At 47.2% G+C, this 14496-nt stretch overlaps 1 protein-coding gene across 4 annotated transcripts in view; it reads left to right on the forward strand.

Moving 5' to 3' along the window:
- Nucleotides 1-14496, forward strand: part of LOC123991131 (rho GTPase-activating protein 12-like) — a 110321-nt gene that overhangs the window by 73332 nt on the left and 22493 nt on the right. For 2 of the 4 annotated variants that reach the window (XM_046292357.1, XM_046292359.1), the window contains exons 3-7: nt 1958-2230; nt 4670-4813; nt 5100-5180; nt 11286-11411; nt 11982-12059. In XM_046292357.1, coding sequence (XP_046148313.1) covers nt 1958-2230; nt 4670-4813; nt 5100-5180; nt 11286-11411; nt 11982-12059 — 702 coding nt within the window. The remainder of the gene's footprint in view (nt 1-1957; nt 2231-4669; nt 4814-5099; nt 5181-11285; nt 11412-11981; nt 12060-14496) is intronic. The other 2 variants (XM_046292360.1, XM_046292358.1) reach the window with 2 other exon arrangements.

A 14496-nucleotide genomic window follows, 5' to 3' on the forward strand; every position in this document is an offset into this window, starting at 1 on the left:
ACGTTTCGGTTAAGGACCTTCTTCATTGTGTCTTTACACCCAGCTGCCGACGTCTGCTACCAATGCTACAGTCAGAACACTGAATGGACAAGCAACGGGGCCTCTCCCGGTGCAAACTTCACTCTGTTCCAGCACAGCTCTACAGGATATTAAATAATTATTTTGGATTATATTCCTATTATTCCAGGCCAAGCAGGAAGCCCCATCTGTTTCCATTCCAGGGAATGTCTGTCTGGCTGTGCTGTCCGGTGTTTTTACTCAAACTCACTCCCCTCTCTGTCGCATTTCCTTTTGCATTCCTCACCTGCACTTTTGGGACTATTCTATTGGTTCCATCGTAAAGTACACACAAAATCAACTATTTGACATGCTGACGGTATGTGTTTGACCCATGGGGTCTAGTCAGGTGCTTTTCTATCGAAGGTCTATCTACGTGATGACTATGGCCACTTTACACAATGTTGGTTTGACCCTTGGCAGTCTGGCTACCACTACATTTACATTACATTTAAGTCATTTAGCAGACGCTCTTATCCAGAGCGACTTACAAATTGGTGCATTCACCTTATGACATTGAGTGGAACAGTCACTTTACAATAGTGCATCTAAATCTTAAAGGGGGCGGGGGGAGAGGGATTACTTATCCTATCCTAGGTATTCCTTAAAGAGGTGGGGTTTCAGGTGTCTCCGGAAGGTGGTGATTGACTCCGCTGTCCTGGCGTCGTGAGGGAGTTTGTTCCACCATTGGGGGCCCAGAGCAGCGAACAGTTACCACTACTGTACCTCAACATCGCTATCTTATTCCGAACCCAAAATATTATTCTGCAGTAATACATTTGATTCTCAGTAGTCATGGAAATCCTGTCTGTGTTGTTGTATAGGCCAGACTGAGTGGCATGTAAAACTTTTGACTGAGCCAACTTTCAGTTTCGCCCCCCAACCTTAAATATACTAGCGTTTTGCACATTTCCTCAAAATACAGGTTCAACAGCACCACGCCAGCAATATGGCACCACTATTATGCAACATGCCGTCTTTCGTTTCTTGTCTTGACAATATCATAAACAACAGCTCAGCCAAAAGCCTCTCTTGTGTGTCCAATGTTTAGTCTGAAGGTAGCATTTAGAGCTGTTGTAGCCTGGAATCCAAACGGAATATCACTCTTTTTAACTATTGTTTCAACGGAGTAATATTCCGTTTTAAATTCCAGGCTGAGAGGTTTGTTAATTGTCTCCTCTCCATTGTCAGTGAGTACTTTGGTTTAGAGATTGACGGTGGATATCCCTGCAGACGCTTCGCTCTTTAATTGATGAGAGACAGGAAACCCTCCTTCTAGTGCTGTCTCTCATCTGCCTACACTTCCTCTTTCAAACACCCCTTTATTCCTTCATAATGCTAATGACCCTTTGCTTTTTATTCTTGAAATTGTTCTCTTCATCTCCTAATGTGGGCATTGTATTTATACCCAATTATGGCCAATCAATATCCAGTAATGCTAAATCTTGAATTGTGTTGTAATGCACAGTAGTTTTTATTTATGTGCAGTGTTGGTATGGATTTTGCATCAAAATAAGGCATTTGACTGGCCTAACTGTGAATAGCTTGGCTACAGTTGGAAGTATGTAGAATAGATATTGGATGCCATGCAGCATTGTTTTGACACTGGGCTAGGAACAGATGGCTAGAGTGTGTTGCAACGTCCGTCCGTACCACATGTTTCTGATTTGCCAAAGCTGCCCATGCATCCTCTTTCTACTTCCTGCTTTGCCGTGGAGATTGTATCACTGTGGTCTGTGGTCTGAAAACGACCCTCTCCCCTACTTCTCCGCTCTGTAATGCACCTCCATAGTTCTCCATTAACGGAACGTCTCCAGCCAGTGCGTGCTGGCCCACGCTACTCTGTTGGAGAGGAAAGGTTAGTCGCTTGTGAAAAACTCTTATCTCTCCCTCCTTCCAGACGACGTCTCCGGCGGGGCAGGGCCGGCCCGAGTCCCCTGTCTACACCAACCTCCAGGAGCTGAAGATCTCCCAGTCCAGCCTGCCCCCCCTTCCTTCAAGCTCCCCACTGCATGTCCTCGGGGACTGGGAGACCCACAAGGACCTCACCGGCAGACACTTCTACTATAACAGAGCCTGCGGCGAGCGCACGTGGAAACCGCCCCGTGTTCGGGATGCGACTTGCAGTACCAGTAGTAGTCGGGGAGACCCCCATGGCACAGGAGAGATGGAGGTACGTAAACACACACCCATGGGTGCCCCATCGAAACAGACCCTCATTCCATTTGGCTGTATTGCTGTAGCATACTGTCGATACAGTCAGAGCTGAAGTTGAGCTGTAAAGCGAGGGAGAAAAGAGTTTGGTTTGGATCCAACGGAGGAAGTTTAACCAATCATGTTGACCCCTGCCGCTGATCTACAGTCCACCTAATCTATCTGTCCCCCTAACGTATCAGCAACTGCTCTGAAAGGTGGCCCTGGGGCCTAATGATTATATTTTAGACATTTAGAAGACATTTCCCCTAGCAAAGTAGTTATCAGTAGGAAAAGACAAGTGCATTTTTTGGGGGGGGGTGGGTGTTTTCGGAAGATGGGCAGGGACTCTGCTGTCCTGATGTTAGGGGGAAGCTTGTTTCACCATTGATGTTCCAGGACAGAGAAGAGCTTAGACTGGGCTTGAGCTGGAGCTGGTGTAGGGTTTGAGCATAGCCTCCGTAGGCAAGCACCAGGGTATTGGAAGCGGATGCAAGCTTGGACTGGATGCCAGTGGAGTGTGTGGAGGAGCGGGATGACATGGGAGACCTTGGGAAGGTTGAACACCAGTCAACTGCGGCATTCTGGATAAGTTGCAGGGGTGGACAAGCGGGGACCCCAGCCAACAGAGAGTTGCAGTAGTCTAGACGGGATATGACAAGTGCCTGGATTAGGACCTGTGCCGCTTCCTGTGTGATGTAGGGTCGTACTCTACGGATGTTGTAGAGCATGAACCTGCAGGATCGAGTCACTGCTTTGATGTTGTCAGAGAACAAAAGGGTGTTGTCCAGGTTCAGGCCAAGCTTCTTTGTGCTCTGGGAGGGGGGGACACCATGGAGTTGTCTACCGTGATGGAGAGGTCTTTGAGCGGGCAGGCCTTCCCTGGGAGGAAGAGCAGCTCCGCTCCGTCTTGTTCGAGGTTGAGCTTGAGATGCTGGGCCGTCATCCAAGCTGAGATGTCTGCTAGACACGCAGAGATGTGTGACGCCGGCTGGGTTTCAGAAGGTGGAAGGAGTTCAGGTGTTGAGGCTTAAGGGAGCGGTTTTGTGACTGGTCTGGCCAGTGGTAGTCCACGTCCTATTGCAGCTCTCCCTGGGTTTTGAAACGGAGCGAGTGTGACTCTGTGTTAAATGAAACCAGGCCAGGACTGAAGTAGGTTTCAGGCCGACGAGGCCGTACTATATTTAAGTGCGGCTGGAGTACTAAGTACCAGTTAGAGAGATGCTCTCCAAATATTTATGATTCATCTGATTTAACGCCACAGCTGACTGAAACGCAGATGGTGTGCGTCCCAAATGCCACCCTATTCCCAATCTAGTGCTATACATTTGACCAATGTCTATAGGGCTCTGGTTAAAATTAGTGCGCTAAATATGGAATAGGGTGCCATTTGGGATACTGTCTGTGTTTGCTCGGCATGTCACTTTCATATGTTACTACCGAGGGAAACATGAGGGAGAATGTACGGAGAGGAATAGATGATTTCCAACAACTGTAGAAGTTATATTGTGTTAACCGTGAGCAGTGAAACAAACTGTTGCTATTTTGATGAGGGCTAGGTAGTCAAATAAACTGCTTATCCTCAGTTTAGATTTCATGTAGCATTAGTGGTACAACACTGCCCCCATGAGGTGGTTCAGTGTATTGCAACCAGGCAGGAACTATTAATAATAATAATAATAAATGCCATTTAGCAGACGCTTTTATCCAAAGCGACTTACAGTCATGTGTGCATACATTCTACGTATGGGTGGTCCCGAGGATCGAACCCACTACCCTGGCGTTACAAGCGCCATGCTCTACCAACTGAGCTACAGAAGGACCACAGACTGAGTACTCCGTTTGCAACATGCCAAATTAAATGCTGGTAAATTAACATGGATTTACATAGTTGAACAAGGTCTCCTTTTCCTGGGGATTTATGCCTTGATGGTGGTGGGATGCATGAATGCATTGTTGAGTGTTTTCGTTTTTCATTTTGTTTTTCTTATTATGGGTACTCTACAGCTATGTCATTGTTCATTCCCTACTAAATCAAATCAATTGGTCCCGTACACATATTTTGTAAATCTATTGATCTATCAATCTCCCGAGTGGTGCAACAATCTAAGGCACTGTATCTCCGTGCAAGCGGCATCACTACAGACCCTGGTTCGATTCCAGGCAGTATCACAGCCAGCCGTGATTGGGAATCCCATAGGACGGCGCACAATTGGCCCAGCGTCATTCGGGTCAGGGTTTGGCTGGTATAGGCCATCATTGTAAATACAAATTTGTTCTTCACTGACTTGCCTAGTTAAATCAAAATTAAAAAATATGACTCTGGAAAAAAAACTTGGTTCTACCCGAATCACAATGGTCTCTTTCTCTCCCTTTCGCCCTTCTTTTGCTCCTCCTCCTCCCTGCTGCCCCCATGCAGCCCCTGTCTTCCGAGGAGAACTGTCACAGCAGCACCTACTCCAGTCAGTCGGACAGTCAGTACGGCACGCCCCCTAGAGGCTGGTCGGAGGAACTGGACGAACACGGACACACCCTCTATGTCTGTGAATATACTCATGAAAAGGTACTGGGGCTCTCCTCTCCTCCTTTGGTTTCACTCTCTCTGTTTCTCTGTCACTTCTCTCAGGGCTCATGGTATTGTCCCGGGTTCATAGGGGATGGGTCCTAAATCAATAAATGATGCATGTCTATGATCATGTACCCATGGCAGGACTGGCTTTAAGAATTTTGGTTGAGAGAAGTTGTTTTTGTTTGCCTTTATTTTTGAACATTTTACCCTGCTGTTATCCTTGACAAGCAGTGTATTTATGAAACTGTCATCAGTGCTGATTTATTATATGTGTTTGTAGTGGATAAAGCACGTGGACGAGCAGGGAAGGCCGTACTACTACAGCGCTGATGGGTCCAGGTCAGAATGGGAGCTACCCAAAGTAAGTAAACATATCGATGTATTGTGTTACGTTGTGTTGTGCTGTGCTGGTTCTGGTTTTACCTCCTATGCAGTGTTTTCCGTAAGTACATGGAGTAGGCAGCCAAATAGAAGAAGTAGCCAGCAAGGGAGTTCCTGGTTGGGAGGGTCCGGGTGGCATGCCCCCCCCCCAAATTTGTTTTGCAGAATGAGCTCTATTTTGATTCCACCCGAAATACACAGCTAGATTATTGAATACTTTCATGACTTTACCTCCCAGATTGGTAAAATGTGTTGTGGTATTGACTAGAAAGGCATGATTTACAATTAAAATGACTGAAAATGTATAAATTCAGTGTGTTGTTGTTTTGGATATCATGTAGGTCTATATGATCAGAACTATCCATATTCTCTTGAGATTAAAGTCACGTTTTCAGTTTTACTGAAATGTATTATTTTTGTCCTTCAAATGATGCTTTTGATTAGCGTTGCTGCTGTGGACACTTGGGGTAAGAAAACCAACCTGTCAATCAGTCACTGTGGGTGGGACTTTGAGAGAAGGCGGTAGATTAGTAATGTAGTCAGAAAAACGAGTTTAGTCCACTCTTTCAATTTAATTTATTGTGGAAAAAACTAAATCTAGTCTACTCTATCTAGTTTGTGGTAAAAGCCTATGAAAAAAAGTTTGTGTTCTGTCAAGGAAACATGAATTCCCTGTTGAGAAACAATATAAAATGGTTTTAAAATGCAAAATGTTCAGTGGGGGAGGATGGTTCTCACCAATTCGGTTCCATTCTGCTAAAAGATCCTCTCAAAAAATAACCGTTAGTTCACAAACTACCCAACACTAGGCTACACTGACGAGTCACTTTAGCAGCACTGGTAAGTCTGGAAATGGGCCTCGAATCCTCAGAAAATACAAACTAGATCTTTGGCTTACTTGCCCCGATGCGATACCATGGGAATATAGACTGAGTGTATAAAACATTAGGAACACCTGCTCTTTCTATGACAGACTGACCAGGTGAAAGATATGATCCCTTATTGATGTTACTTGTTAAATCCACTTCATTCTGTCTAAATGAAGGGGAGGAGACTGGTTAAAGAAGGATTGTTAGGCCTTGAAACAATTGAGACACGGATTGTGTATGTGTGCCATTCAGAGGGTGAATGGGCCAGACAAAACATTTAAGTGTCTTTGAACGGGGTATGGTAGTAGGTTCCAGGTGTACCGGTTTGAGTGTGTCAAGAACTGCAACGCTGCTGGGCTTTTCATGCTCAACAGTTTCCTGTGTGTATCAAGAATGGGCTACCACCCAAAGGACAACCAGCCAGCTTGACACAACTGTAGGAAGCATCGGCGTCCACATGGGCCACCATCCCTGTGGAACGCTTTTGACACCTTGTAGAGTCCATGCCCCGATGAATTGGGGCTGTTCTGAGGGCAAAAGGGGGTGCAACACAATATTAGGAACGTTTTCCTAATGTTTTGTACACTCAGTGTAACTACGTTGTATGATTTGTAAATATTAAAGGGATATAGGAGATCGACTTTTCAGCCAGTTCGACACCTTTTTTAAAAACTAGTCAACACTTGCTGTTCGGACGTCAATCAAAGCACAGTAGCGTAAATAGCCTATACTCCTGGCTCTGTGGCTCTGTGGCTCGGCAGGTAGCATGGCGGGTAGGAGCTGACAAGGTAATGATCTGTTGTTCTGCCCCTGAGCAAGGCAGTTAGCCCACTGTTCCCCGGGCGCCGAAGACGTGGATGTCGATTAAGGAAGCCCTCCGCACCTCTCTGGTCCAAAGGGGTTGGGTTAAATGTTGAATGCATTCCTTCTGTAGCTCAGTTGGTAGAGCATGGCGCTTGTAACGCCGGGGTAGTGGGTTCGATTCCCGGGACCACCCATACGTAGAATGTATGCACACATGACTGTAAGTCGCTTTGGATAAAAGCGTCTGCTAAATGGCATATATTATTATTATTAATTATCCCTGTTCTCTCCTCTCTGCACAGACCATACAAACGCTCCTCACCGCGTGGCCGCGGCCACCCTACTCTGGTGGTCCCAGCGCGCACGACCCACGTGGAGTTCCAGGTCTCCGGTAGCCTCTGGAACTGCCAATCTGCGGTCAACAAGGCAGAGTTCATCTCAGCCCATGCCTCCCTCCAGTCCCTCGACTTCTTGGCCCTGACGGAAACATGGATCACCACAGACAACACTGCTACTCCTACTGCTCTCTCTTCGTCCGCCCACGTGTTCTCGCACACCCCGAGAGCGTCTGGTCAGCGGGGTGGTGGCACCGGGATCCTCATCTCTCCCAAGTGGTCATTCTCTCTTTCTCCCCTTACCCATCTGTCTATCGCCTCCTTTGAATTCCATGCTGTCACAGTTACTAGCCCTTTCAAGCTTAACATCCTTATCATTTATCGCCCTCCAGGTTCCCTCGGAGAGTTCATCAATGAGCTTGATGCCTTGATAAGCTCCTTTCCTGAGGACGGCTCACCTCTCACAGTTCTGGGCGACTTTAACCTCCCCACGTCTACCTTTGACTCTTTCCTCTCTGCCTCCTTCTTTCCACTCTCTCCTCTTTGACCTCACCCTCTCACCTTCCCCCTACTCACAAGGCAGGCAATACGCTCGACCTCATCTTTACTAGATGCTGTTCTTCCACTAACCTCATTGCAACTCCCCTCCAAGTCTCCGACCACTGCCTTGTATCCTTTTCCCTCTCGCTCTCATCCAACACCTCCCACACTGCCCCTACTCGGATGGTATCGCGCCGTCCCAACCTTCGCTCTCTCTCCCCCGCTACTCTCTCCTCTTCCATCCTATCATCTCTTCCCTCCGCTCAAACCTTCTCCCACCTATCTCCTGATTCTGCCTCCTCAACCCTCCTCTCCTCCCTCTCTGCATCCCTTGACTCTCTATGTCCCCTATCCTCCAGGCCGGCTCGGTCCTCCCTCCCGCTCCGTGGCTCGATGACTCATTGCGAGCTCACAGAACAGGGCTCCGGGCAGCCGAGCGGAAATGGAGGAAAACTCGCCTCCCTGCGGACCTGGCATCCTTTCACACATTTTCCTCCTCTGTCTCTGCTGCTAAAGCCACTTTCTACCACGCTAAATTCCAAGCTTCTGCTTCCAACCCTAGGAAGCTCTTTGCCACCTTCTCCTCCCTCCTGAATCCTCCGCCCCCTCCCCCCTCCTCCCTCTCTGCAGATGACTTCGTCAACCATTTTGAAAAGAAGGTCGACGACATCCGATCCTCGTTTGCTAAGTCAAACGACACCGCTGGTTCTGCTCACACTGCCCTACCCTGTGCTCTGACCTCTTTCTCCCCTCTCTCTCAGATGAAATCTCGCGTCTTGTGACGGCCGGCCGCCCAACAACCTGCCCGCTCGACCCTATCCCCTCCTCTCTTCTCCAGACCATTTCCGGAGACCTTCTCCCTTACCTCACCTCGCTCATCAACTCATCCCTGACCGTTGGCTACGTCCCTTCCGTCTTCAAGAGAGCGAGAGTTGCACCCCTTCTGAAAAAACCTACACTCGATCCCTCCGATGTCAACAATTACAGACCAGTATCCCTTCTTTCTTTTCTCTCCAAAACTCTTGAACGTGCCGTCCTTGGCCAGCTCTCCCGCTATCTCTCTCTGAATGACCTTCTTGATCCAAATCAGTCAGGTTTCAAGACTAGTCACTCAACTGAGACTGCTCTCCTCTGTATCACGGAGGCGCTCCGCACTGCTAAAGCTAACTCTCTCTCCTCTGCTCTCATCCTTCTAGATCTATCGGCTGCCTTCGATACTGTGAACCATCAGATCCTCCTCTCCACCCTCTCCGAGTTGGGCATCTCCGGCGCGGCCCACGCTTGGATTGCGTCCTACCTGACAGGTCGCTCCTACCAGGTGGCGTGGCGAGAATCTGTCTCCTCACCACGCGCTCTCACCACTGGTGTCCCCCAGGGCTCTGTTCTTGGCCCTCTCCTATTCTCGCTATACACCAAGTCACTTGGCTCTGTCATAACCTCACATGGTCTCTCTTATCATTGCTATGCAGACGACACACAATTAATCTTCTCCTTTCCTCCTTCTGATGACCAGGTGGCGAATCGCATCTCTGCATGTCTGGCAGACATATCAGTGTGGATGACGGATCACCACCTCAAGCTGAACCTCGGCAAGACGGAGCTGCTCTTCCTCCCGGGGAAGGACTGCCCGTTCCATGATCTCGCCATCACGGTTGACAACTCCATTGTGTCCTCCTCCCAGAGCGCCAAGAACCTTGGCGTGATCCTGGACAACACCCTGTCGTTCTCAACTAACATCAAGGCGGTGGCCCGTTCCTGTAGGTTCATGCTCTACAACATCCGCAGAGTACGACCCTGCCTCACACAGGAAGCGGCGCAGGTCCTAATCCAGGCACTTGTCATCTCCCGTCTGGATTACTGCAACTTCAACTCATCCAGAACGCCGCAGCCCGTCTGGTGTTCAACCTTCCCAAGTTCTCTCACGTCACCCCGCTCCTCCGTTCTCTCCACTGGCTTCCAGTTGAAGCTCGCATCCGCTACAAGACCATGGTGCTTGCCTACGGAGCTGTGAGGGGAACGGCACCTCAGTACCTCCAGGCTCTGATCAGGCCCTACACCCAAACAAGGGCACTGCGTTCATCCACCTCTGGCCTGCTCGCCTCCCTACCACTGAGGAAGTACAGCTCCCGCTCAGCCCAGTCAAAACTGTTCGCTGCCCTGGCCCCCCAATGGTGGAACAAACTCCCTCACGACGCCAGGACAGCGGAGTCAATCACCACCTTCCGGAGACACCTGAAACCCCACCTCTTTAAGGAATACCTAGGATAGGTTAAGTAATCCCTCTCACCCCACCCCCCCCTAAGTTTTAGATGCACTATTGTAAGTGACTGTCCCACTGGATGTCATAAGGTGATTGCACCAATTTGTAAGTCGCTCTGGATAAGAGCGTCTGCTAAATGACTTAAATGTAAATGTAAATGTAAATTAATTGTACAACGGACTAGGTATCCCCCTTTCCCATTGTAGGCCTATGAAACACACAGAATAAAATAAATGAATGTGCCACAAAACAGTAATTAAGTGGATTTCGACTCATCGTTACCACGTACATTTACAACTCCCTCCTCCGTGGAAAAATACATTTTGACTGCAGCCAACCACAGCGCACAAAAATAATAACACTGATACCGAGAGGCAGGACAGACAGCAGATTGGCAAACCAGCAGTGTCCCTGTCATCGCTCGCTTTGTTTACTGTCAGGGACCTGTCCTATGAATAGATCACTGGAAGATGCATGTCGTTCGTTTTAGCTACACGGAGGCTTTCCTGACTAGCGAATTGAAACTATTTAAATGAAGAGAAGCCTAGTTAATTTACGAAGTGGAAAAAGTAGCCGGCTCACAATGTCTTATCAGCTTTTTAGCCGGCGGCCGGTGCTTATGGAAAGTACTGCTCTGACACTACAACCAGGTAGCACACTTCCTGCTGCCTCAGTCTATTTCCTCCCCGGTGATCCACAGTCGTCTTCGGTCTCCGTCACCTGTGGTCCATTGACGGCGTGCAGGTTGTGGCCTAATGTACTTGACACGGACTATTAGTGGCTAGTGACTCTCCTGTAATCTTGTTGGTTTAGCAGGGATCAGAGAGGTAGAGAATAGGCATTAGCTTTCATTTGGCTGGCCAACCGGCAGATACAGGGATACAGACACACACACACACACACACACACACATACACATACATACTGTAGATACAGATAAGCGGGGTGCAATGGTATCCTTTAGCTATCTTGGATGAATACACATGCTGGGAGCTCCTTCTCTCTGAGAGGGTGCCTTCTGATGGGTGACTGATGATGCGCTGGGCCATGAGAAGAGAGGTATGAAGAGGAGATACTGGAAAGATGCCAAGAAATAGCTCTTCTACGACCTTTACTTTGTCATCTGATCAGTGGAGGATAATGAGTTAACCCTGGACCTCTCTTTCACTAACCCTCACCCACCCTGTCTCGCTTCTCTCTCTCTCTCCCTCTCTCTTTCTGTCCTCTGACTTTCTCCACCGTCTCGCTCTCCTGTCTCCCTCTCTCCCTCCCTCCAGTACAACTTGTCTCCTCCCCAGCCAGGCGGTCCCCCCAAGAGTCGTAGTCTGGAGCGGAAACATCCAGACCCCATCGTCCTGACCAAGTGGAGACACAGCACCTACGTACTAGACCTCAACGACAAGGTAAGTCCACATGCTCTCGGTCTATGTGTACAGTAACCTTCTTTCGGAAACTCCATGTTTACTGTTGTCAATTCCATTGAAATGGTCAAATCCGGAACTAAACTGAAATTACAATACCAATTTTCCTCTTGATTTTTTAAAATTAATTTAATGAATTGAATGGAACGGCCCCCAACCCTGGTTGTCACCAACCACCACTTTTTTTTAATGCTGTAAATAAGTTTGACGCTGCTCTGTGAGAGTGTTCTTGAACCCTATCGAAGTTGTCTGGTCAGTACCACAGGTGGTCAGTACCACAGGTGGTCAGTACCACAGGTGGTCAGTCTGGCCAGCATGTGGTCACTTCACATCCTCTTGGCCTTGTTTGGGTCTCTTGAGTTTTTATCCCTAAATAGCTCATTGACAAATCCCAGTCACATGCGATGTCGGCTAAACCATGCTCTCCAAACATTCTCCTTGGGACTAGTCCGTTGGGTCCATTGTACCTGGGAAAGTTAATCAGGTGCAGCCTTAGCATTTGAACATATTTGACGGATGTATTTGACCCAGATCTTTGTGGTTCTGTTCCAGTTCTCTTTCAAAAAACTCAGGCGCTTTGAATCGAGCCATCACATGGGGAGATCTGGTCGCAATCTTTACTGTGGTAAAGTTAGTATCTCCCACTCTCACACCTCCCCTCTTACTTTGCCTCCACCAATCCAGAGCGGAAATGATCAGATACCTACCTATTGCTGATTTTTAAGCCTGAAATGCGGCGTATGAGGCTTGCCTCGCAAAATCTTAACTCGATCTTGATCCGGAATCAATTCCTTTACTCAATCAAACATGCTATGTTGATCTCTCTCTGTCTGTGAGTCAAACCAAATCATTTAGAGAATGCCTTTGACTATACCCTGAAAGTGAAACAAAGCCTTTAATCTAACTAACATTTTTCCTTTTTAGTTGACACAACCACTTCACAATAACCTAGTTGTATGTTGGCGTAACATGTTCAAATCCATTGGCAGTTTGACGTCAGGTAATCTGCCTTAAGTACCCTAGGGTGCAGTGCATCACTCTAGCTCTATTCCATGGGGGGGACGAGTGTCTGCGGGTTTTCGATACTCCCTTATACTTGATTGATGAATTAAGGTCACTAATTAGTAAGGAACTCCCCACACCTGGTTGTCTAGGGCTTAATTGATCGTAAAAAAAAACAACCTGCAGACACTCGACCCTCCGTGGAAGGAGTTTGTCACCCCTGCACTAGTTATTATGGAAGATTTCTGCTCCAGATTCTTGATACATTTTCTCTTTCTCACCAACTAACCCTAATCTGACCATTCTCTTCATCCTACCTTGTCTAGTCTCCATCATCATCATCATCATGTTGACCTTGTTCTTTATCACTCTGTCTGTCATTGTGTAGGAGTGTGGCCCTACAGTCCCCAAGCACAGTTCTCCTGACTTTGACTCCTGTTAGTATTCCCTGGCTTTGACTCCACAACATGCAACATCCATCTAACATTTTATGTCTCCTCTCTCTTGACACGATTGGTGCGTTTGTAAATTCCCTCTGGCTATCTACTCCGATTTCAGAGTGCTCTCGTCTGTGTGCCAGAGTGCAGAATAATTGATGAATTTATGAACTCTCAACACCCATTGAATGGCTGGTGTTGGTAACCGTCGACAAAAAAGCGCAATTAAATTGTTGCCAGCAGCACAGTTACAGTCACCAAATCTCTGGTTAACATGAACAGCCTAACCAGCTCTGCTAGGGTGAGTAAAATGGTCAGAGTGAGGTGTTCTCTCATTTGTGTCTGGAAGCAGCTAGCAAACTAGCCAACATTAGCCAATTAACTTGGGTGCTTGACTGCCAGAACGCTCAGATCAACCCTACTCCTCGGCCAGAGCGTCCAGTGTGCGCTCTGAGCGCTCCAAGAGCAAACCGCTCTGAATCTACAAATGGGCAACCTGACAACGCTCTGAATTTACAAACACCCAGAGAGCACTCTGGCACCCCAGATTGAATTTACAAACACACCCAATGTCTCACCAATGTGACATCACCATCTAACTGAACAGCAGCAGTTAGGGAGAGCTCCTCCTAAAATGTCCTTCATGTCGTTAAATTAAATAGTTTTTAGTGAACAGTTTGGTTGTTTCAATGCAGTGCTGTGTTCTCCACATCTGTTTTTCCTTTGAGGAGATTGTTTGATTTTGAAAAAGATTTTGAGATTGAACAACATGGATCTGAAAGCCAACTAGTCTACTAAAAGCCCTGTTCACATTCGCAGTTTGAAGTGACGCAACTCCTATTTATTTGCATATCTAATTCAAATCCGTTGTTTTTCCTGTAGTCTGAACAGCCAAAAGGACATGGAATCAGATATTTCACGCCACATTTCATATCACCTTCGTAGGTGGTTTGAAATCCGATGCAAATATGATTCCTGGTCATGTGACTTGTGTCTGAATGGTCAATCTGATTTATTTGCCCTCATGTTGTGTTTAGACTGTTATTCAGCATTAGTGAATGTTGTAGAAAGCTGAACCGCTACCTAGCTAGCTAGTTGTTTGCTGCGGCTAGCCAAAAAGGACTTGTTTTGAAAGTTGGGTCATGTTATCTTTTGAGGCTTTAAAGCGTTCTTACCCTATGATTTTGAACATTCAAAGCAACTGGGAAACGTCCATGGCAGGCATTAGCTTGTCAGCTTAGCTTGTTACATCACTGCTGAGTGATACGAAGCACAAGCACCGCCACCGACAGTCAGTAGAACAAATTGGATTTGAAAAACAAAACTGATTTGAGTATTACGGCCTACAGTGTGCACAAGCCTTAAGTTGTCTTGATCATCTAGCAAGAAGCAACAAGACAGGATTGAGGGACTAGGACATAAGGACAACGAGAAGGAGGGAAAATAGAGGATAAAACCAACAGAAAATGAATTGATTTGGAGGATTTATGGAGGATTTCTAAAGGGAAGACAGGCATTGAAACGAACCACATTAACAAACAAAAAAGGAAATAAAGGTGAGAGAGGATTGTTTTGGACATTGTAATTTGTGTGTACAGTGTTAATTACACTGAATTACACATTTAATA

The sequence above is a fragment of the Oncorhynchus gorbuscha genome, linkage group LG12 (genome assembly GCF_021184085.1).
Source record: "Oncorhynchus gorbuscha isolate QuinsamMale2020 ecotype Even-year linkage group LG12, OgorEven_v1.0, whole genome shotgun sequence".
In the NCBI taxonomy this organism is placed as follows: Eukaryota; Metazoa; Chordata; class Actinopteri; order Salmoniformes; family Salmonidae; genus Oncorhynchus; species Oncorhynchus gorbuscha.